General features: G+C 44.1%; 1 protein-coding gene across 2 annotated transcripts in view; it reads right to left on the bottom strand.

Annotated features, from left to right (window-relative positions):
* The window catches only part of dtwd2 (DTW domain containing 2), a 263,343-nt gene that overhangs the window by 6,804 nt on the left and 234,238 nt on the right, over nt 1-22,301 (bottom strand). For both annotated transcript variants that reach the window (XM_070883402.1, XM_070883411.1), the window contains exon 5: nt 3,360-3,488. In XM_070883402.1, the coding sequence (XP_070739503.1) occupies nt 3,360-3,488 (129 nt within the window). The remainder of the gene's footprint in view (nt 1-3,359; nt 3,489-22,301) is intronic.

The following is a 22,301-nucleotide window of genomic DNA, read 5'->3' as shown; positions in this document are numbered from 1 at the left end:
CCTCCACCGTGCCTCCCTGCCACGCATAATCTGGACCAGGTGTTGCGCTGCCAGCAATGAGCCCATTGCCTCTGCAAGCAGAGCCTCCAGAACGAGGCCTCTGTGGTGTCCCGAGTGAGGCCCACAGCTCAGTAGCACTGATGCAGTAGTCAAAAGTGCAAAAGAGAAACGTCTTTAAAGTCTGAGAAACTATTATTCAAAAAAATCGACTCGCACACAACATGCGCTTGAAGTCCACAGTCGCTCTTCAGCCGGCACAGTCGCGGGCAACGACAGGCAGCCGGGTGAGTTTTTCTGGTGAATTTAGCTTCCGGTCTTTAACGACACATCTGCAGGAGCACTGCGGAAGTGGGTGGGGGAGAGGGGAGAATCTGTACACCGCTGCTGAAACGCAGATGCTGAATTTGTGAAGTGGCAGCCATTGGAACACAAACCAGCAGCCATTCGACAGTGCCACTTTCCAGCGGTAACAAGCCTCATCGGGAGGCTGAATTTCGGCCCCCACATGTTTCCCATTATTAAACTGCCCGGTGAATGAAAAAACAGGTTTTACATTTACATTCTCAGAAGTGCCTCAAAGCCCTTCAAATATAATGAATATCTTTGAAGGGCAGTCACCGTTAAATTGATAAATGCGGCAGCCATTTTGCATACAGCAAAATTCCACAAACAGTGATGAATGGCCAATGAATCTGTTTTGGTGGTTTGGCCAGCACAAGATGTATGATGATGGCAGGACTTGAATAAAATGGACATCCTCCAAATTGCAATCTTGGTTGTATTTAAAAGTCTCAGCTGTGCACAACAGAATGATTTTAAAAAACAGACTGGTTTACAGTTATTCACAGCAACTCATCATCATCATAGGCAGTCCCTCGGAATCGAGGAAGACTTGCTTCCACTCTTAAAAATGACTCCTTAGGTGCCTGAACAGTCCAATACAAGAACCACAGTCCCTGTCACAGGTGGGACAGATAGTCATTGAAAGGGAAAGGGTGGGTGGGACAGATTTGCTGCACGCTCTTTCCGCTGCCTGCGCTTGATTTCTGCATGCTCTCGGCGATGACACTTGAGATGCACGGCGCCCTCCCGGATGCACTTCCTCCACTTAGGGCGGTCTTTGGCCAGGGACTCCCAGGTGTCAGTGGGACTGTTGCACTTTTTCAGGGAGGCTTTCAGGGTGTCCCTATAACGTTTCTTCTGCCCACCTTTGGCTCGTTTGCCATGAAGGAGTTCCGAGTGGAGCGCTTGCTTTGAGAGTCTCGTGTCTGGCATGCGAACGATGTGGCCTGCCCAGCGGAGCTGATCAAGTGTGGTCAGTGCTTCAATGCTGGGAATGTTGGCCTGGTCGAGGACGCTAATGTTGGTGTGTCTGTCCTCCCAGGGGATTTGTAGGATCTTGCGGAGGCATCGTTGGTGGTAATTTTCTCCAGCGACTTGAGGTTGCTACTGTACATGGTCCATATCTCTGAGCCATACAGAAGGACAGGTATTACTACCACCATGTAGACCATGAGCTTGGTGGCAGTTTTGAGGGCCTGGTCTTCAAACACTCTTTTTCTCAGGCGGCCGAATGCTGCACTGGCGCACTGGAGGCGGTGTTGAATCTCGCCGTCAATGTCTGCTCTTGTTGATAAGAGGCTCCCGAGGTATGGGAAATGGTCCACATTGTCCAGGGCCGCGCCGTGGATCTTGATGATTGAGGGGTACTGCTGTGCGGCGAGGACAGGCTGTTGGAGGACCTTTGTCTTATGGATATTTAGCTTTTGTACGCCCATGCTTTTGTACGCCTTAGTAAATACGTCGACTATGTCCTGGAGTTCAGCGTCTGTTTGTGCGCAGACGCAGGTGTCGTCCGCGTACTGTAGCTCGACGACAGAGGCTGTGGTGATCTTGGATCTGGCCTGGAGATGGCGAAGATTGAACAGGTTCCCACTGGTTCTGTAGTTTAGTTCCACTCCAGTGGGGAGCTTGTTGACTGTGAGGTGGAGCATGGCAGCGAGGAAGATTGAGAAGAGGGTTGGGGCGGTAATGCAGCCCTGTTTGACCCCGGTCTGGACGTGTATTGGGTCTGTAATGGATTCGTTGGTAGGGACACACCACCCATCAACAACAACCGGGGTCCTTGATCCACATCGACACCCGGCGAGCAGATGAGCCTCCGATCAGGCGACCGAGCTTTCACCCCTCCAGCAATGGGCCTTCACTCACAGCAAATACACTGTTGTTGTATTCATACTAGTCAATCTCCAATGGAATTGTTCTCAGTTAATAAGAGGAAAATGAAGCTATAAATTTACAACTTTTCCCCCTAGGATTAGATTCTAAGAAATGAAATAAGAAAATGTTTAACTTTCTGTATTTTAACTGTATTATACCTGTATTATAATATTATTCTGTATTATCGGTGGCCATGCATTCAGCAGCTTGGGCCCTAAGCGCTAGAACTCCCTGCCTAAACCTCTCCGCCTCTCTATCTCTCTTTCATCCTTTAAGGCGCTCCTTAATACCTACCTCTTTAACCAAGCTTTTGGTCATCTGGCATAATTTCTTCTTGTGGCTCGGTGTCAAGTTTATCTGTTTTGTCTTTTCATCATAGGCAGTCCTTCGGAATCGAGGAAGACTTGCTTTCACTCTTAGAATGAGTCCTTAGGTGGCTGAACAGTCCAATACGAGAGCCACAGTCCCTGAGGTGGGACAGACAGTCATTGAGGGTAAGGGAGGGTGGGACAGGTTTGCCGCGCGTTCCTTCCGCTGTCTGTGCTTGATTTCTGCATGCTCTCGGCGATGAGACTCGAGGTGCTCAGCGCCCTCCCGGATACTCTTCCTTCACTCAGGGTGGTCTTTGGCCAGGGACTCCCAGGTGCCGGTGGCGATGCCGCACTTTATCAGGGAGGCTTTGTCTTATAACACTGCTGTGAAGCATCTTGGGACGTTTTATTACGTTAAAGGCACTATATAAATAAAAGTTGTTGTTGTTGTGTTGTATTGACCTGTTTGTTTCCTTCAGCATGATGAAAATATCCTACAAGTCGTTGTCTGGTAGATAGCAGTAATGTGGGGGCGATGTTGGGGAGGAAGAGGGAGGAGACGGAGCTTATATTTAATTAATATTTACTTCTGTGTCAGTGACAGTGTTTCCTTCCCACCCCAACAAAATATCAAAACTTCTCATAAACTCGTGCACATAATTTGCATGCAACTTACAGTTATTTTATTAAGCTCAAACCATTTTAATTTATCAGAACCTTGATGCAATAAAGGCCCCCAATCAGCTGATTTGGATCCCATCAGTGTGATTGTACAATGGACAACATAAAATGACCGACCTGGAATTGTGACATCTTGTGACTGCTTACCTCATGAATGCAATGGTTCTTTTCCACTATTGACAGTGCAAAGGCTGCACACTCTAGTGTAGAGAGACAAGTATTTGTTGGCTGAGTTCGAATTATGTATTGGCTCGATAAACTGGTTTTGAGTTGAACCTAAAAACAAAAAGAATGACAAAGCTGATTTTTCCTAAAGCTAATAATTTTCTCATACAATAATCACAAATACCCTACAGCAAAATGCAACATCACATGCAAGCTTACACCATGGCGCAGTAAGTGAAAGTACTGACTAATGTGCTACTGAGCCAGACAGACCAGGAAGGTCCCTGGTTTAATCCTTGATCTGTGCAAAGATAACTATGGTGGGAGTGGGGGTGATACAATTAGGCTAGGAAGACAGAGAAACAAATCAGACAACATTCCTGCTTGAAAAGGCAGTGATCGGGATGGAAAAGGGATGTGGGGACAGGAGATGCGTTCATCTACGATGCCCCCAGTTTTTAGATAGGCTGCAGACATTCAAGGTCAAGGCTCACACGCAAAGAATAGTAATTTGGCTGAGGTAATGGAGGTTTCCAGTATAACCTAGAATATGGAATATAACCTGGTATGTGGAATATAACCTGGTATGACTAGTATAGGTCAATAACTTTGGCTGAGTAGTGGAGTAAGTTGTTAAAAAGTGATTTCTGTGCAACCATAAAACAGAAAAGATTTAGAAACGGATTTCTCCAAAATGATTTCGATGAAGGTTCTGTGAGAATTGTCACACTTTGCAGTGCTTACACTGTGTAAGAGCAAAGGTTAGATTCTAACAGACTTTTCTGTCGAAGAATGTAGAACATGGGCATGAATTAAAACACAAAACCTAATGAACACAGCCTTTTAGTAAGGTTTTAATTCAAGAACACAAACTGATGTGAAAACGCAGATTAATCAGTAAAGATACCAACATAACAGCGAATGAAAGGCAAAGCAAATGGATTTGCCTATAGCGGAACCCAAACGGAACATCGGTGAGCAGGTTATTGGTGAGAAAGTGCCATTTCATAGCACTGTCAACGACACCTTCCATCATTTTGCTAATGATTGTGAGTAGACTGATGGGGCGGTAATTGGCCGGATTGGACTTGTCCTGCTTTCTGTGGACAGGACATACCTGGGCAATTTTCCACTTTGTCGGGTAGATGCCAGTGTTGTAGCTGTACTGGAACAGCTTGGCTGGAAGCGCAGCTAGTTCTGGAACACATGTCGTAAGCAGCTACAGCCGGGAGGTTGTCGGGGCCCATAGCCTTTGCTCTATTCAGTGCGCTCAGCCGTTTCTTGATATCACATGGAGTGAATCGAATTGGCTGAAGACTGGCATTTGTGATGATGGGGACCTCAGGAGGAGGCCAAGATGGATAATCTACTTGACACTTCTGGCTGAACATGGTTGTGAATACTTCAGCCTTGTTTTGTGCACTCATGTGCTGGGCTTCGCCATCGTTTTATCCACTAAATAAAAATTCCTGTGGGAAAAATGTTACGAGTATCAGTGATACTTTTCTCACATAAACATTTTGGTTTTTAGTCATACTTTCACAACAAAATTAAAATCCAATCCCCACAAAAGTTAATGTCTCAAATGACCTTAGCCTTTTTGGTACACTCACAACACAATAAAAGTGCCTACATGCTACAAACACTGTCATCAACATATAAATAAGTCATATTTTTCCAGGGGAAAAGTATAAAGTGGCAGTAATTCAAAGTGACAGTTTAAGAGCTGTCTGTTTGTAGACTCTGTGGGGATTTCCAGTCATGCAATTGTTGTAAATGGATGTCACAAAACACTTTAGCTTTCTTCAAATCATGCCAATTAACTGTGTCTTCCGCCTCCCTCAGTCACTATCAAAATGTCTGCTGTACTTAAAATCCCAACAAACTGAATCTCTAGCTTCCACAGATGCATGTGCAATTTTAAGTGTTAAAATCTTGGGGTATAGTTTCTGCTTAGGGCACAAAAGGTAATCCAGGTGCAAATTGTGCCTGTTTTGAGAAGTGTTTTATTTCCTCGAGTTTCCACTTGAATTATTTGCTTATCACCGAATAAAAAATGTGTCATGAGCCAGCGCAGCGTTTTAAAATGTAATTAAAAAAAAAAATTTGCTTTAGAAAAATATTCCTTGATATACTTAAGAGCGGTATGCTTAAGCACTTGGATGTGCACTTGAAATGCCCGAACCTACGAGACTACGGACCCAAGAGCTGGAAAGTTAAATTACGCTGGATAGCCCTTTATCGGCCGACATGGAAACGATGGGCTGAAATGGCCTACTTCTGTGCTGTAAATTTCTATAATTCTATGGTAACTTGGTGCAGTCTGATTAATGCAGCTGAAAATGTGTTCATCAGAAAAAATATGCATTTTAAATCACAGGGTCAATCTACCACAGAGGAGTACCCCGATTTTAAATTACTGAAAATTTGTTTTCAAAAAACTATACAGACCACTTGCTAGTTATATTGGGGTACAGTAGTCAGTTTCTTATTGTACATTAAAAAGAAATTACATTTAAAAGGTATTAAATCGTGCCTATTAGTGTCCTTGCACCCAAAAGAATCAGCTTAATTTTAGAAGCCTCCTCAAAGGCCTGCAAACGAGCGAAATTAGTGGAAACTCTCAATGGTGATTAATTCATCCTGCGGGCAGGGCCTATTTTGTTGGCGGGGCTGGCTTCTAGCGCAATGTTTTTTTAAACTAACGCAAACTAATTAAGGGGTAAGCCATTTAGGACTGAGATGAGGAGAAACTTCTTCACTCAGAGAGTTGTTAACCTGTGGAATTCCCTACCGCAGAGAGTTGTTGATGCCAGTTCATTGGATATATTCAAGAGGGAGTTAGATATGGCCCTTACGGCTAAAGGGATCAAAGGGTATGGAGAGAAAGCAGGAAAGGGGTACTGAGGTGAATGATCAGCCATGATCTTATTGAATGGTGGTGCAGGCTCGAAGAGCTGAATAGCCTACTCCTGGCACCTATTTTCTATGTTTCTATGTTTCTAAAAGATTGCGGAAACTTGCGCAGAATGCAATTTGCACTTGAAATTCCGTTATCTTTTGCGCGGGTTATGCTGATTTCGGGCAAATTGCGCCAAAAAAGGCGTAATGGAGCAGAAACTCTGCATCCTTAATGCTACTCAAATGTAAAACACAAACATAAGAACATAAGAAATAGGAACAGGAGTAGGCCATATTGCCCTTTGAGCCTGCTCCGCCATTCAATAAGATCATGGCTGATCTGATCATGGACTCGGGTCCACTTCCCCACCCGCTTCCCATAACCCCTTATCGTTTAAGAAACTGTCTATTTCTGTCTTAAATTTATTCAATGTCCCAGCTTCCACAGCTCTCTGAGGCAGCAAATTCCATAGATTTACAACCCTCAGAGAAGAAATTTCTCCTCATCTCTGTTTTAAATGGGCGGCCCCTTATTCTAAGATCATGCCCTCTAGTTCTAGTCTCCCCATCAGTGGAAATATCCTCTCTGCATCCACCTTGTCAAGCCCCCTTATAATCTTATACGTTTCGATAAGATCACCTCTCATTCTTCTAAATTCCAATGAGTAGAGGCCCAACCTACTCGGCCTTTCCTCATAAGTCAACGCCCTCATCTCCAGAATCAACCAAGTGAACCTTCTCTGAACTACCTCCAAAACTATATCCTTTTGTAACTATGGAAACCAAAGTATATGCACGTAGTATTCCACGTGTGGCCCCACCAATACCTTATATAGCTGAAGTAAGACTTCCCTGCTTTTATATTCCATCCCCTTTGCAATAAAGGCCAAGATACCATTGGCCTTTCTGATCACTTGCTGTACCTGCATACTATCCTTTTGTGTTTCATGCACAAGTACCCCCAGGTCCTGCTGTACTGTGGCACTTTGCAATCTTTCTCCATTTAAATAATAACTTGCTCTTTGATTTTTTTCTGCCAAAGTGCATGACCTCATTTTCCAACATTATACTCCATCTGACAAATTTTTGCCCACTCACTTAGCCTGCAGGTCCTTTTGCAGGTTTTTTGTGTCCTTCTCACACATTGCTTTTCCTCCCACCTTTGCATCGTCAGCAAACTTGGCTACGTTACACTCAGTCATTAATATAGATTGTAAATAGCCTCAATCATCATAAATAATACAAATATATAATGCAGTTAAATTAACGGCAACTTAAGTAAAAGATCTGGGCTGCAAAATTCAGCACTTAATGTTGGTACCGTAGTTATGGCTGTTTAAAAAAAAAAATTGGCGCCGCCTTGTTTCCACGCACTTCCGACACAGCCCAAGTTGCTGACCATCTTGGTGAGGGTGATAGTGCGGGCTGTACATGCAGGTGCTGCCAGTATGCAGAGTAGGTAGATCGTGACGTAAGTCAGCGGTAGAAACATAGAAACATAGAAAATAGGTGCAGGAGTAGGCCATTCGGCCCTTCTAGCCTGCACGGCCATTCAATGAGTTCATGGCTGAACATGCAACTTCAGTACCCCATTCCTGCTTTCTCACCATACCCCTTGATTCCCCTAGTAGTAAGGACTTCATCTAACTCCTTTTTGAATATATTTAGTGAATTGGCCTCAACAACTTTCTGTGGTAGAGAATTCCACAGGTTCACCACTCTCTGGGTGAAGAAATTCCTCCTCAACTCGGTCCTAACGCTGATTTGATGCACAACTTGCCATTTTCAATGTCACTACTCCATTCAATGCCCTTTCCTAAACACATATAGCTGAGCATGCGTTCAGCTGCACGAAGGAAAGAGATACATCCAAATTGCAGGTAAGTTAATTAAACATCGGAACATAGAAAATAGGTGCAGAAGTAGGCCATTCGGCCCTTCGAGCCTGCACCACCATTCAATATGATCATGGTTGATCATTTACCTCAGTACCCCTTTCCTGCTTTCTCTCCATACCCCTTGAACCCTTTTAGCCGTAAGGGCCATATCTAACTCCCTCTTGAATATATCCAATGAACTGGCATCAACAACTCTCTGCGGTAGGGAATTCCACAGGTTAACAACTCTCTGAGTGAAGAAGTTTCTCCTCATCTCAGTCCTAAATGGCTTACCCCTTATTCTTAGACTGTGACCCTTGGTTCTGGACTTCCCAACATCGGGAACATTCTTCCTGCATCTAACCTGTCCAGTCCCGTCAGAATTTTATAGGTTTCTATGAGATCCCCTCTCATTCTTCTAAACTCCAGTGAATACAGGCCCAGTCGATCCAGTCTCTCCTCATATGTCAGTCCTGCCATCCCGGGAATCAGTCTGGTGAACCTTCGCTATACTCCCTCAATAGCAAGAACATCCTACTTCAGATTAGGAGACCAAAACTGAACACAATATTCCAGGTGAGGCCTCACTAAGGCCCTGTACAACTGCAGTAAGACCTCCATGCTCCTATACTGAAATCCCCTAGCTATGAAGGCCAACATACCATTTGCCTTCTTCACCGCCTGCTGTACCTGCATGCCAACTTTCAATGACTGATGTACCATGACACCCAGGTCTCGTTGCATCTCCCCCTTTCCTAATCTGCCACCATTCAGATAATATTCTGCCTTCGTGTTTTTGCCACCAAAGTGGATAACCTCACATTTATCCACATTATACTGCATCTGCCATGCGTTTGCCCACTCACCTAACCTGTCCAAATCACCCTGCAGCCTTTTAGCGTTCTTCTCATAGCTCACACCTCCAACCAGCTTAGTGTCATCTGCAAACTTGGAGATATTACACTCAATTCCCTCATCCAAATCATTAATGTATATTATAAATAGCTGGGGTCCCAGCACTGAGCCCTGCGGCACCCCACTAGTCACTGCCTGTCATTCTGAAAAGGACCCGTTCATCCCGACTCACTGCTTCCTGTCTGCCAACCAATTCTCTATCCCAGCAAACTTCCTCTCATACTCTATTTTCCCCCTCCTAATTAAACCCTTTGTCCTCCTCTGCTGTATTACAAAATTTTCCCAGTCCTCAGGTTTGCTGCTTTTTCTGGCCAATTTATATGCCTCTTCCTTGGATTTAATACTATCCTTAATTTCCCTTTTTAGCCACGGTTGAGCCACCTTCCCCGTTTTATTTTTACTCCAGACAGGGATGTACAATTGTTGAAGTTCATCCATGTGATTCTTTCTCTTGTACTGCCTTTTGAAGTTTGTAGGAGTACTGGGCTGCTCGAAGACATTTAAAAATATTTTAAAGTGTGCAGGAAGTGTAGCTGAATGGTGGGATGGCATTGGTTGCTACTAAAAGGTCTCTGTGTAGACCACTTGCTCCCAGTCATGAGAGATGGAGTAGTAGCAGCAAAGAAGACAAGCTGCTCGCATTTATTGCCCATCCCTAATTGCCACTGAGAAGGTGCTGGTGAGCCGCCTTCTTGAACCACTGCAGTCCGTGTGGTGAGGGTACTCCCACAGTGCTGTTAGGGAGGGAGTTCCAGGATTTTGACCCAGCGACAATGAAGGAACGGTAATACATTTCCAAGTCAGGAAGGTGTGTAACTTGGAGCGGAACTTGGAGGTAATGGTGTTCTCACGTGCCTGCTGCCCTTGTTCTTCTGGACGGTAGAGGTCACAGGTTTAGGAAGTGCTGCCGAAGAAGCCTTGGCAAAATGCTGCAGCGCATCTTGTAGATAGTACACCCTGCAGCCATGGTGCGCCGGTGGTGGAGAGAGTGAATGTTTAAGGTGGCAGATGGGCTGCTTTGTCCTGGATGGTGTCGAGCTTCTTGTGTTGTTCCAGCTGTTCCATCCAGGCAAGTGGAGAGTACTCCATCACACTTCTGACTTGTGTCTAGTAGATGGTGGAAAGGCTTTGAGGAGTCAGGTGGTGAGACACTCGCTGCAGAATACCCAGCCACTGACCTGCTCTTGCTGCCACAGTATTTATGAGTGAGGAGGAGAGGAGAGCTCTCAGCAGGAGGCCTTGTCCACCTAGGGTCCTCAGGGAGCACTTCTCCTACCTGCACCTAAGCCAGGAGCAGTGTTTTTGTCTTCTGTGCTTCACCAAGCAGGTGGTCACAGAACTCTGCCACATCAGTGCAGGGGCGACAGTGGCTCTCCCAATGGCCCTGAAATCTTTTTACGAGTAGATCTTTCCTGTCCAGAACAGGCGACATAACAAACATCGCACGGTTCACCGTCCATTGTTGCATCCGGAAGGGGCGCACACATGGCTTTGCCAAGATATCGGGCTTCCCTATGGTGCAGGGTGCCAGTGACTGCACACACGTTTTGTTGCGGGTGTCACATCTCAATGGTGAAATGTTCCATTGCTACAAAGGGTACCACTCGCTTAATGTGCATTGGTGCCCAGTGCATGATGATGATGGTGAATGCCCGGTATAATGTCATTAGTTATGATGCCATCATCCTGCGCCAGTCTGCTGTGCCAGCAATATTCCAGCCACCAAGTCAAACCTGAGGATGGCTGCTAGGCGACAAGGGCAATCCACTCTACACTTGGCTGATGACTCCCCTCCGCAACCCCACAACTCGTGGCCAGTAATCATATAACGAGGGCCATGCTGCCACAAAGAACGTCATCGGGCAGACCATCGGGGTGCTCAAGCAATGATTCCGCTGCCTTGACTGCTCCGGAAGAGCCCTCCAGTATTCGCCGGAGCGAGTGTTCCAATTTGTGGTGGTCTGCTGCAACCTTCACATCTTGGCCATCATGAGTGTACAGCACTTGCCACTACGGGTACGCAATCACCTAAGGAGGAGGAGGAGAAGGAGGAGGGAAGAAGGCAGCCTTCAAATCCACATTCTGGACGGGCTGTCCGTGAGCGTATCATCAGGCTCCCATTCCCCTGAATGAAACCCCAGATACACATTGCTCAGAAATTGTTTGGTAGGTGAGTGATGGGGCGGGGGTGGGGAGGGGAGGGTTGTGCACTGAGCAGTGTGTGAGGCTGGTGGTGCATTTGATAGGAGACGGCTTTTGATGATGCATTCACTGACCTTGACCACTCATCTGAGGTCATGAAACGTCTTTGGGCACTAGAGCCAAGCGCTGGGGGCGACACTAGGCAGTGACCACATCGGTGATTTGGTCCCACATTGTTCTTTCTGGAGGACTTCCTGGCCCTCTGTAGGTAGAGGACCTCTCTTCCAGTGTTCACCCCCTGCAGAAACCTGGAGTGCTGCGTCCGAGACCCTGGGTGTCCTTTCCCTGGCCTGTTGAGCCATTTGTATTAGTGCTGATGCACTTTTAGCACTTTTTTATGTTCCGGACACAGCTCAGTTTTAAGAGCTGAAAAATGCCTAGTAATGAAGGATTTGTATGTTTTTTATATGCAGAAGGCATATAAAAGCTTTAAGAGCTGCAGACAGACTTGAAGAAGTGCAGGCTAGCTTTAAGGAAAGCTAGCTTTGCCCCAATGTGAACTTCGGCCCCCTGCTGAGCACACAGCCAGTCAGAAGCGCGTTTCGCGCTCGGCTGTGCACTCCTGTCATGGTAATTAGCAGGCAGCAACAAATTGATGTGCTACCTGTACTTTCTGAACGGGCCCAAGCATATCTTGCATCACTGTGCCCACGCCCATTTTTTTTTTTGCGCTATCGAATTTCACCCCCCTCCACATTTCTATGGCTCAGCCGAGACTTACAATAATATTGGAGGGTAGAACACCAACTGAGGCGTATTGGCCTACAGACGGGTGCAATTGGGTCTCACCAAGGGCAAGATGGGAGGGAATGTGGTCTAGATGAAGAGAATAATTGGACCTCTGAAGAAATTTTAAGTGAAACAAAAATTGGATCAGCCTCCTTAGCCAAGGAAGGACACTATGTAACCTTGGAAGGGGCGGTTCTGGGAAAATTCCTCCAATGTTGAGCATGTGCTGGATTTTCTGGCTGCATGGGGTAAGCATAGGAAATGTACGCAAACAATATGATTTATTTTACTGTGATTTTATCATTTATATTGTAGTCTAGATTATTAATGTAGAAGGTAATTTAATATCAGTTATCTTTAGATGAAACAGCTTTTCACTTCTATCCAGATTTTATTTTTCAGCCCGTTGATCCTGGCAGCTGGGATTAAACTGAACAACTAGAAGCAGGTATAGCCCATGTTTTACTAAACTGTCATAGAGGTAGTTTAAATTTCTAGCTTCATAACTTTTTGGCAATGATATTACAACATAAAAATAAATATTATCAGGCCTGGCATGTGGCCTTATTGCTAACCATAAGTTACAGTCAAATTCTTCGCTTCAGTTCTCTCCCAAATTGCCAATTTTAAAATATATTTATATTTACAGCACCAATAAGTCACAGAGATATAAATTTGGACAATCCCAGTAGCAAATCATTAACTTATATGATTTCATTTCAGTTCCGGGGACTGAGCAAAGGAGGCAATCAGTCCCAGTCTCACACTTGAATCAATTATGTTAATCAAAGATCACTGAATAACAAAAAATTAATTAATGGTCTAAACCCCCATTGGAGAAATGTAAATCTTTATTCATAGAATTTCAGGAATCTTTGATGTCAATTGAATGGCTGGTTTTGGCCTGAGGCACACGCGAACAAATTCAATCTGTGTTTTAAAAAGTTTTGCCATTTGAATCAAAAAAACAAATCATTACAAAATTATTTTAAAATCACCCCTCCTTTTCTTGACATCCCTAATATGATGTGTTTTTTTCAAGGTGGGCAAGAAGGAAATGATAAGTCTTAAAGCCAGTTAAGATTGATAAGATATCATGTGCATAATGGTGGGTTGCACCTTAGGAAGCAAGACACAGAGGGCCCAAGTTTCGGATCTCCAGTAGAACGGCGCACCTCGGAGAGGCCCACCTAATTTCTAAAACTGAAAAAGCGGCAAATACTTACCTCGCGATTCTCCGATATCTGTAGGCTGGTTTGCAGCTTGGCGTGGCGCAGCAGGAGCTGCTGGCAGCGGAGCTACAGCCCTGCACCAAAAAGAGTGCCGGCAGCTGCGTGCCTGTGCAGTGGAGGCTGCGCACGTGCGCAGTAGCTCCTGGCCCTCTCAGCGTGTCCTGTCTCCGGGCGACCCTATCCCAGGCCGAAGGGACGTCGCCCCTATCCCGGGCCGAGTGGCCTGCCTGCCCTTACCTCCTCGGCGGCGAGGCCCATCCGACCAGCAGCTCTTCGGTGGCGGAGTCCACCCGACCAGCACCTCCTCGGTGGTGGGGTCCACCCAAGCACCTCCTCGGTGGCGAGGTCCGCCCAAGCACCTCCTCGGTGGCGGAGTCCGCCCGACCAGCAGCTCTTCAGTGGCGGGCCCCGCCCAACCAGCTCTTCGGCAGGCTGTTGGAGGGCTCCTGGTGCTGCAGTAGGTGAGTAGAAACTTAAATTTTTTATTTACTGATTGATTTTTTATTTTTTATTGATTGATTTATTGGTTGATTTATTGATTTATTTATCATTTATTACTGATGATGGCTTTGTAAAATCCCCTAACTTCCCTTCACCCTCCCCCCCCCCGCACCTCTCGCGTCCTGCGCCTAATTTATAAAGTGTAGCCAAGGCATTTCTGACCCTACAAAAATCGCCACTTACTCCATTCTAAGTTAGTTTGGAGTAACTTTTTGCTGCCTAACCTTGCAAAACAGGCGTAAGTGGCTGGTAACGCCCACTTTTGAAAAAAAAAACTGTACTAAAACAAAACTATTCTAACTAACTAGAACTGGAGCAAACTAAATGCCGAGAATTGCGATTTCTGAGATACTCCATACTAAACTAGTTGCTCCAAAAAGAGGAGCAACTCGAGCCAAAATTTGGGCCCAGAAAGTGGGTAACACTGAAGAAAAGCCTAAAGTTTCTGTAAAATCCAGTCTACAGGCTACACTCTCAGGTTACATAACTGATAGCAATCAATACATTTCAAAATTAAAACCACGTGCAGGTTGTTAGTCTTTTTACAATTAAAAATGATAACATGGATAAATAATTCGGGAACTAAGCTCAGTCAATACAACTTCTACCAATAGAATAACAAAGGGGCGCACACATTCCATCACCTCACAAGTCATTATCTGAACTATCGGTCCAGAATTTGCTGGAGTGGCACATCTCGTGGCGAACACAGGGTGATTGGATTTTTTTTATCTCATCCTCCAGATCATGATACTTTTGCACCGCAAATTGCTGGACATATGAATTGATAACTGTGCAACAACATCAACAGGGCAACTGGGCCCTCATCAATGTCAGGTCCAATAGTCTATCTCCTTAACCAATGAAATTTAAAGATAGAGAAAGAATCAGAGCGAATGACAGAAGGAAATAAGAGTGAATTAAAATCAAATTAGATTCAGAAAGAGAAATAAAGAGAATGGATTAAGGGAGAGAGATAAAAGAGACAGAACAGAAAAGTAAGAAAAACATATAAAAAAATTAAATTTTAAAATCCTCTCGGAATAATTTACCAACTGCAGAAGTGAGACTCCACAGTTTCACCCCACCAGCCTCCACGTTCAGCAGATCATCTACCATAATTTCCGCCACTTCCAGCATGATCCCATCACCAAACATATCTTCCCCTCCCCTCTTAGCATTCCGAAGGGACCGCTCTCTCCGTGACACCCTGGTCCACTCCTCAATCATCCCCAGCGCCCCCTCCCCACGGCTCCTTCCCAAGCAAACGCAGGAGATGTAACACCTGTACTTTTACCTCCTCTCTTCCCACTATCCAGGGTCCCAAACATTTCTTCCAGGTGAAACAGCGATTTACATTTACTTCTTTCAATTTAGTATACGGTATTCGTTGCTCACGATGTTGTCTCCTCGACATTGGGGGGACCAAATGCAGATTGGATGACTGCTTTGCAGAACATTTCCATTCAGTTAGTAAGCATGACCCCGAGCTTCCGGTCGCCTGTCACTTTAATTCTCCACTCCACTCCCACTCTGACCTCTCCATCCTTGGCCTCCTACACTGTTCCAATGAAGCTCAACGCTAACTCGAGGAACAGCATCTCATCTTTCGTTTAGGCACTTCACAGCCTTCTGGACTCAACATCAAGTTCAACTATTTCAGACCATAACCTCTGCCCATATTTTGTTTCCGCTTTATTTTACATCCCCCTTTTTTTTCCCTTTCCGATGGCAGCTGGTGATTATTCCGCCATTCACACCCCATCTAGAGTCATCTTTGTTTCCTAACTTGTCCCATCTCATTTATGCCCATCATCCCTTTTGTCTCTTAATCTCTTCTGCCTTCCACCCTATCACAGGCCTTCCCTTTTATTCTTTCCTCCCAATCCCCTTTCACTGCCCCTGCACCTCCTTAAGAATCTGTTACATCTCGAACTTTTCCAGCTCTGACGAAGGGTCACAGACCTGAAATGTTAACTCTGTTTTTCTCTCCACAGATGCTGCCTGACCTGCTGAGATTTCCAGCAGTTTCTGTTTTTATTTCAGATTCCAGCATCCGCAGTATTTTGCTTTTGTCCAGTTTCACTGTTCCCTTTCTGGGCCTCCAAGGTTGAGAAGCATGTCAGGAGCATTAATTACATCATGAAGATGGTCCTTAAAACATGAATTAATAGCCCTAAATGGCTACGGTGAGATTTATTCATATTAACGGTGCAAATCCAGCAATTTCATGATACACAATGGGGAGGATCACAGCAAGATGGTAATTTTCCTGGTTTTGGCGAGTAGGCGAGGCTAACGGATGAGCTGCGTAAATCGGCCAGCAATTTATGGCGAATCAGAACTCATGCTGTATCTCTTTTTTGCCTCAAATTGCTGGGTGTTTTATGCACTAATAATGGCGAACACCATGAACTTGACATTATTTTTAGCAATTTCTGGGCTATAATCACTGTTACCTTCAGACGGAACAGTTGGATTTGTATAACAGTTCTATGAAGGATAGAAATCTTCATCTGCAGTTTGGAGATGGTGGCTGTATTATCAAAGTCATCCTTTTCATTTTCTGTGCCCTTTATATCTCACTTCCTTGCAAATTTCCAGTTAACCATTACAAGTGTGTAACTACTCGAGTTGTTTCAGTGAGGCAGAAGACAGTGGCATAACTGCCACATTTTATTTGCATAAATTCAATGTGCATTCCTGATCAGATTTAACAAACCAAGTGGGTTCCAGCAATGCCTGGATCTATGCCATGAAGTAATGTGGCACATTAAAGTAAACTTAAAAGATTTGCCCTGTATATAATACACAGAAATTGTTTCAGCTTCATAGCCACATCAACACAAAGCAAATCCTTATAGTATAAATCCAAAGTATAATGTGCTTGACAGAGAGGTCAGCCTGCTGCTTGAAGAGAAAGCTCAAAGCAATCACAACAGGCTGGTAAACTGAGATTAAATGGGCTGTCTGTAGGCTGCCTTGTGGGTTACATAGCCGTGCTACTGAAAGGGGGAATATGAGAACCCAGCATCTCATAATTCCATCCGGAGATGTAGCTCGTGAAGCCTTTAAAGTGAGGGGATGTAATACCAGTATATATACGATAATTTAATATGATTTATTGGTTTCATAGCTATTGTTGAACTTTATACCATTTTATCACAAATCAAAATAAGAGCATTAAACACAAATGTAGTCCTCTAACAACCAGGTAAGGAACCACATACTGTTCATAATGTAAAGACCCCAAGAACAACATCTCATTCTGAATGTTATTTATTTTTAAACTTATTTATTTGGTTATTATGGATCCAACAAAACTGCTGACTTAGAGGCCTGACAAGTGGCAGAATGGATCGATAAGTACAGCTGAATATTAAACTATTAATTCACTTCACTTCCTCTTCCTCTTCCTCCCAGACCACTGCGGAGTTGTGCACCACGTATTGCATCACGGAGCCCAGGAGCACAGCGTAAAGCTCCGAGGTACCTGATGCATCCAACATGCTGATTCCTTCAGAGTTTAAGGAAACACCTCTGTTTTACTGCACTGTAATCCTCGAGGCTAGCAGTTCATTTGCATATTTATTAATCCTGAGCTGGTCATATTGGCATTGAATTGAATATTTAGATATATTTGCAACAAGAATGCAATTGCACTTTTTTAGGGAAGGGAAAAGACTCGAATTTTCTGGCAGATCCGCAATAAAATCACTAATTATCTAAACTTTTATACCCTGGTATAACATGTTTTACATTGTGATCATTCTAACAAAGTTGCCCTCTACCTTATTCCTCTGTATAAAATGATATTGTTTCATTTCTTTAGAGAAAGTAATCAATGATTCAAATTATGTTTTGAAACAAATATATAATATTCCGACAGTTTAAAAAAACGAGACAGCCTATTAATTCCTCAGCTTTTCTGGGGTTTTTTTTGAGGAGGCGGGGGGGAGGGGAGGTTGTGGGTGAGGGGGGGGGGGATGGAGAAATGAATGGGTAGGGAGCAGGTTACGTTCAGAAACTTGGACCCTTTCTAAAGCTGAAAGGATAAAGAGAGTTATAATTAAAGGTGTTGCGCTGTGCAAACAAGCTGCTGAGCCTGTTTGAACAGCCATAAAATTTTCATGCGTAATTGCTGGGCAATTGATGCGCAATTAGCTCAACTCTGCGCCAGCAATGAGGATAACACAGTCACAACTTGACAGAGCGCAAGTTTGGGATTGAGCGCATGAGTGGAAATCCCGAACTTGCTGTCCATTTCAAAGGCGGTATAACGGCATGCTCGCCATCATACTAACCACAAATTTTGCCTCTTTGTTTTTCAGATAAGAAATAAAGTGTTGATAGCTGCAGACATTTGAAGATTACAGTGGCTCAGTGGGTAGCACATTCGCCTTGGAATCAGACGGTTGTGGGTTCAGGTTCCACTCCAGGAACTTGAGCACGTGAATCTAGGCTGACATTCCAGTGCAGTGCTGAGGGAGTGCTGCACTGTCAGAGGTGCCGTCTCTCGGATGAGACGTTAAACCGAGGTTCCATCTGCTCTCTCAAGTGGATGTAAAAGATCCCATGGCACTATTTCGAAGAAGAGCAGGGGAGTTATCTTCGGTATCCTGGCCAATATTTATAACAGTTTCTTAAATGATAAGGGGATAAGGGGTTATGGGGAGCGGGCGGGGAAGTGGAGCTGAGTCCATGATCAGATCAGCCATGATCTTATTGAATGGCGGAGCAGGCTCGAGGGGCTGTATGGCCTACTTCTGTTCCTATTTCTTATGTTCTTATGAATGCAACCAATGCAAAGAACCCAGCACTTATAGCACAATATGACTTTTATTTTGTTACCTACAAGGTAGAGCTGTTATAAGGAGGCAACAAAGGACCTGCAATGTTTAACATTTCATATTTCTTCTGTCAAATAAAAACAGATCGTGAACATAAAACAGAACTTTTACTAAAATATTTTGACACTAAGGTCAATGCTGAGGGAATACATTTGCCGCAGAATGTACAGCAGTGTAGGTTCTTCAGAGCCCTAAAGTTGCTCATATTCTGAAACTGCAGAAACCTCATGAATCTTTTATGCAGCAGCATTCCTTAAATAATTAATAGGAAGAGTAAAAGCACTGCTAGAATATTTAGCCAAAGAATGGAATATACGGGTCAAGGAGGAGGAGAGAAAAATTAATTGCCTGCATTTTCTAAATTATTTGGCTTTCTATAGATGTGAACATCACTAATTCCGATACAGCAACTTTTGGGTCGACAAGGCACTGATGGAAGAAGCAAGAAAGGAAACAAATATTCATTGTAAACCATTTCTAAAGAATACACAGCTGAAGCTGAACTGTCAAACAGTGAAATGTTTGAAGTCACAAGGTTGATTTTGCAACGCATTCATTTTTGATAATTCCACAAAGGTTAATACATAAGAGAATCATTTTTTTGAAACACGGCCTACATTTTAATACTTAGTTATTAATGGATTTTAGAAATTTTTAAATTGGAGCCCTACGGTGCTTCCAAAAATGACTGCATTGTAAATAAGCTTCTGATTTGTACCATTGGGAAAAGGGTTAGAGATGAACCCAGCTTGATGCCTGATCTTCAAACGAAAGCTGGAATTCCCTAGGGAAATACAAAGACCCATATGCTTGCTAGAATCAGGAAGCTTTACTTCAACCAACATGTCAGGAAGAAAAAAAACAAGCACAAATGAGCAGTGGCCTCAGCTCTGGCCCATCAACTTGCTCAGTCATATGAAGGAGGCAAACTCTTATTCAGAAAAAGCCAAATGCTATTACTGAAATAAATCTAAAGCATTTAAATCAAAGTGTAATTCCTTGGATGTCAAGATGTTGGGGTAATCTCGAATCACATCCCTAGTTAATGAGAGAAAGGTGAAAACTAAGCATAATTTATAACTTGCATTCATGCATCCCAATTATGTTTAAGACCCATCTTTCAAATAGTTTTTCAGAAATACCTCAGGTAAGAAATTCAAAAGATCCAACAAACTGAAATACCATTGCAGAAGCTGGCATCTCTTATTTTGGTTCCCACATTGTATAAACTGTTGAATGTCTAATCACTGTTGTCTTTAAATAAAAGGAGATAGATAGAAAGGACGTTACGAAACAGTTAACCATTTCCCTAGAAGGCTGCACAGATCCATCCTTCCTCTCGAAGAATACCTAGGTCCATGTCCTCTCATCCTGAAACCAGGCAAAAACATTTTGCTTCTTGTGTGCCTAACCTGGGTGCAAGAGTCTCACGCTGAAATACTTTATTTTCACGACTGCAGAATTCTCTCTGAGCAACAAGAATAAAACATAAAAAGAGTGAGAAAAAAACACAAAAGGAAAATAAATAATAGTGAGAAAGACAGAGCGAGACAGACAAAATGAAAAAGAGCAAAGAGTCAACAAGAACAAATATATTTTAAAATAATAATTTTGTCTTAAAAATCCATGTTCCTTTACATATTCTGGGCAATCCTTGCGACACATTTCATCCATTCTCTTGCAGACTCACATTAGGAATAGAGGTGGGACTGGTGCTATGGCATCACTTGCCAGAATTCCTATCAGTCCTGCCTCCGATGCCCAAAATGGTCTGTACACCTATTTGTGAGATCTTGCTGTGTCCAAATTTGCTACTGCTGTTCCTATATTATAACAGTGTCTAGACTTCAAAAAATGTACTTAATTGGCTGTAATGAGTTTTGGGACATCTTGAGGTTGTGAAAAGTGCAATAAAAATGCAAGTCTTTCTTTCTTTAACCTTCTTCAACAGTCAAACCCTTTCAAACTCGTAGTTTCTCAAACTCTGACTTCCTATTCCTCACCCACTCCTTTGACCCATCATTGACAGCCGTATCTTCAGCCACTGTCTGTGATTGCCTTGCTAAATACCTTATCTTTCTCCTTCGTTGGAAAAAAAAAGAATCTGCATATATTTAGTGCCATTCAAAGCCCCAGGGCGTCCAAAAGCGCTTCACAGCTAATGAAGTACTTTTGAAGTGTAGTCACTGTGGTAATGTAGGAAATATGGCAGCCAAATTGCACACAGCAAGATCCCACAACAGCAATGAGATAAATGACCATATTATCGGTTTTAGTGATGTTAGTTTGAGGTATACATGTTGGCCAGTACACTACTCCCCTGTTCTTTTTAGAAAAGTGGGTTTGGACTTGATACATTTGCCAGAGCTGTGACTCTGTTCTGATCCTGCAGTCTAAGCATGTACAATCTGCCCAATTTCAAGTATTTATCAACAGCACTTAGTCAGCTCCTGTACTGGAATGTTTCTCTTCAGCTTCTAACAATATTGATTTGAAATGCTAAGAGGACAAACGTCAAAATCTTTAGTCAGGTGAAGTTCATATTATACAAAGAGGCTGTGTGTGCATGTGATATCAAGAGCGAAAAAGAGAGACAGGTCCCATATCCTTGTACTGATTGCACAATGGTGTAGATTTTGATTATGATTGAATTCTATTATTTATTCTTCAGTGGAAAGGACAAACTTGATTTCTTTGATGAGGATTTGTGGGGGAGAAATTTGACTCGTGCCCAAATTTTGCACAAAGTCAGCGGAGCGATTGGCTTCATTTAAATGCTGCTAGCAAGCTGCGGGTACCCCATAGTGGCTCATCAATCGGTGAGGGGCCGGGGGGGAGAGAAGAAATCAGCTGCCTCTCACGTAAAGCTGGTGGACAGGTTGTGTTTGGGAGGGAGGGAGAGGTGACTCAGGGGAGGACATCGAACATGCCAACTGTGGACTGGAATTTTTGTTGGTCCAAGAGGACCAAGACTGAGTCCACAAAAATAAAAGTGAACATTGCTTAGCCCTTTTTTTTTGAGTGGCCTCCAGTAGTCCCTTTAAGGTCCACAGGTTCGGCTGCTCAAAACCTGGTACAATGAGGCAAAGCCTGTGTGGAGCAAGCTCCGCCCATTTGTACTTGATTTTTCACATTCGGGGGCCGAAATTCAGGGTCCGTATAAGACCCGTTACCGCCGTTTTGCAGCGGCCATGCAATGGAATCGAGTGGCCGCCCCGACCCAAATTCACCTCGGGGGCTTTTCGGCCTGTCCCCACTTCCGGGGTTGCTGCCGACTGCTGCAAGCACGTCATCAAAGCCGCTATCCCTCACCTCCATTTCAATCTGCCCCAAATTTGCTGAAAAGAATCCATGAGCCGCTGAACGGTGCTCCTGACAGCTATTTCTGTCGGTGCACCTTCTCTGCTTTCTCGCTGCCCTGGCGGTGCGGCAGCCATTAAAGGCGAGGACCAAATGCCGCGGCCGCCATCTTTCTTTTGCCGGCGGGACTATTGTTTCCCTGGGTTCGGCCGGGCCGCCAACAGGCAGCCTGGATCCCCCTTTTGGGTGCCAGGCCGAAACCCTCCCTGGTGGCCCAGTGGCCAAATCTAAACAATCCCCATTTCTCTCCCCAGTGACGTCACCACCAAGAGAGATTAATACTCCAGTCTTGAACAATCCCTGTCCTGTGTCCCTAAGAACGACAAACTGATCCTCCTCAGCGACTTCAATGCCAGA

Source organism: Pristiophorus japonicus, chromosome 1, assembly GCF_044704955.1.
Source record: "Pristiophorus japonicus isolate sPriJap1 chromosome 1, sPriJap1.hap1, whole genome shotgun sequence".
NCBI lineage: Eukaryota > Metazoa > Chordata > Chondrichthyes > Pristiophoridae > Pristiophorus > Pristiophorus japonicus.
Note: the sequence above shows the minus strand (reverse complement) of the source record. Positions and strands in the feature narration are given on the sequence as shown.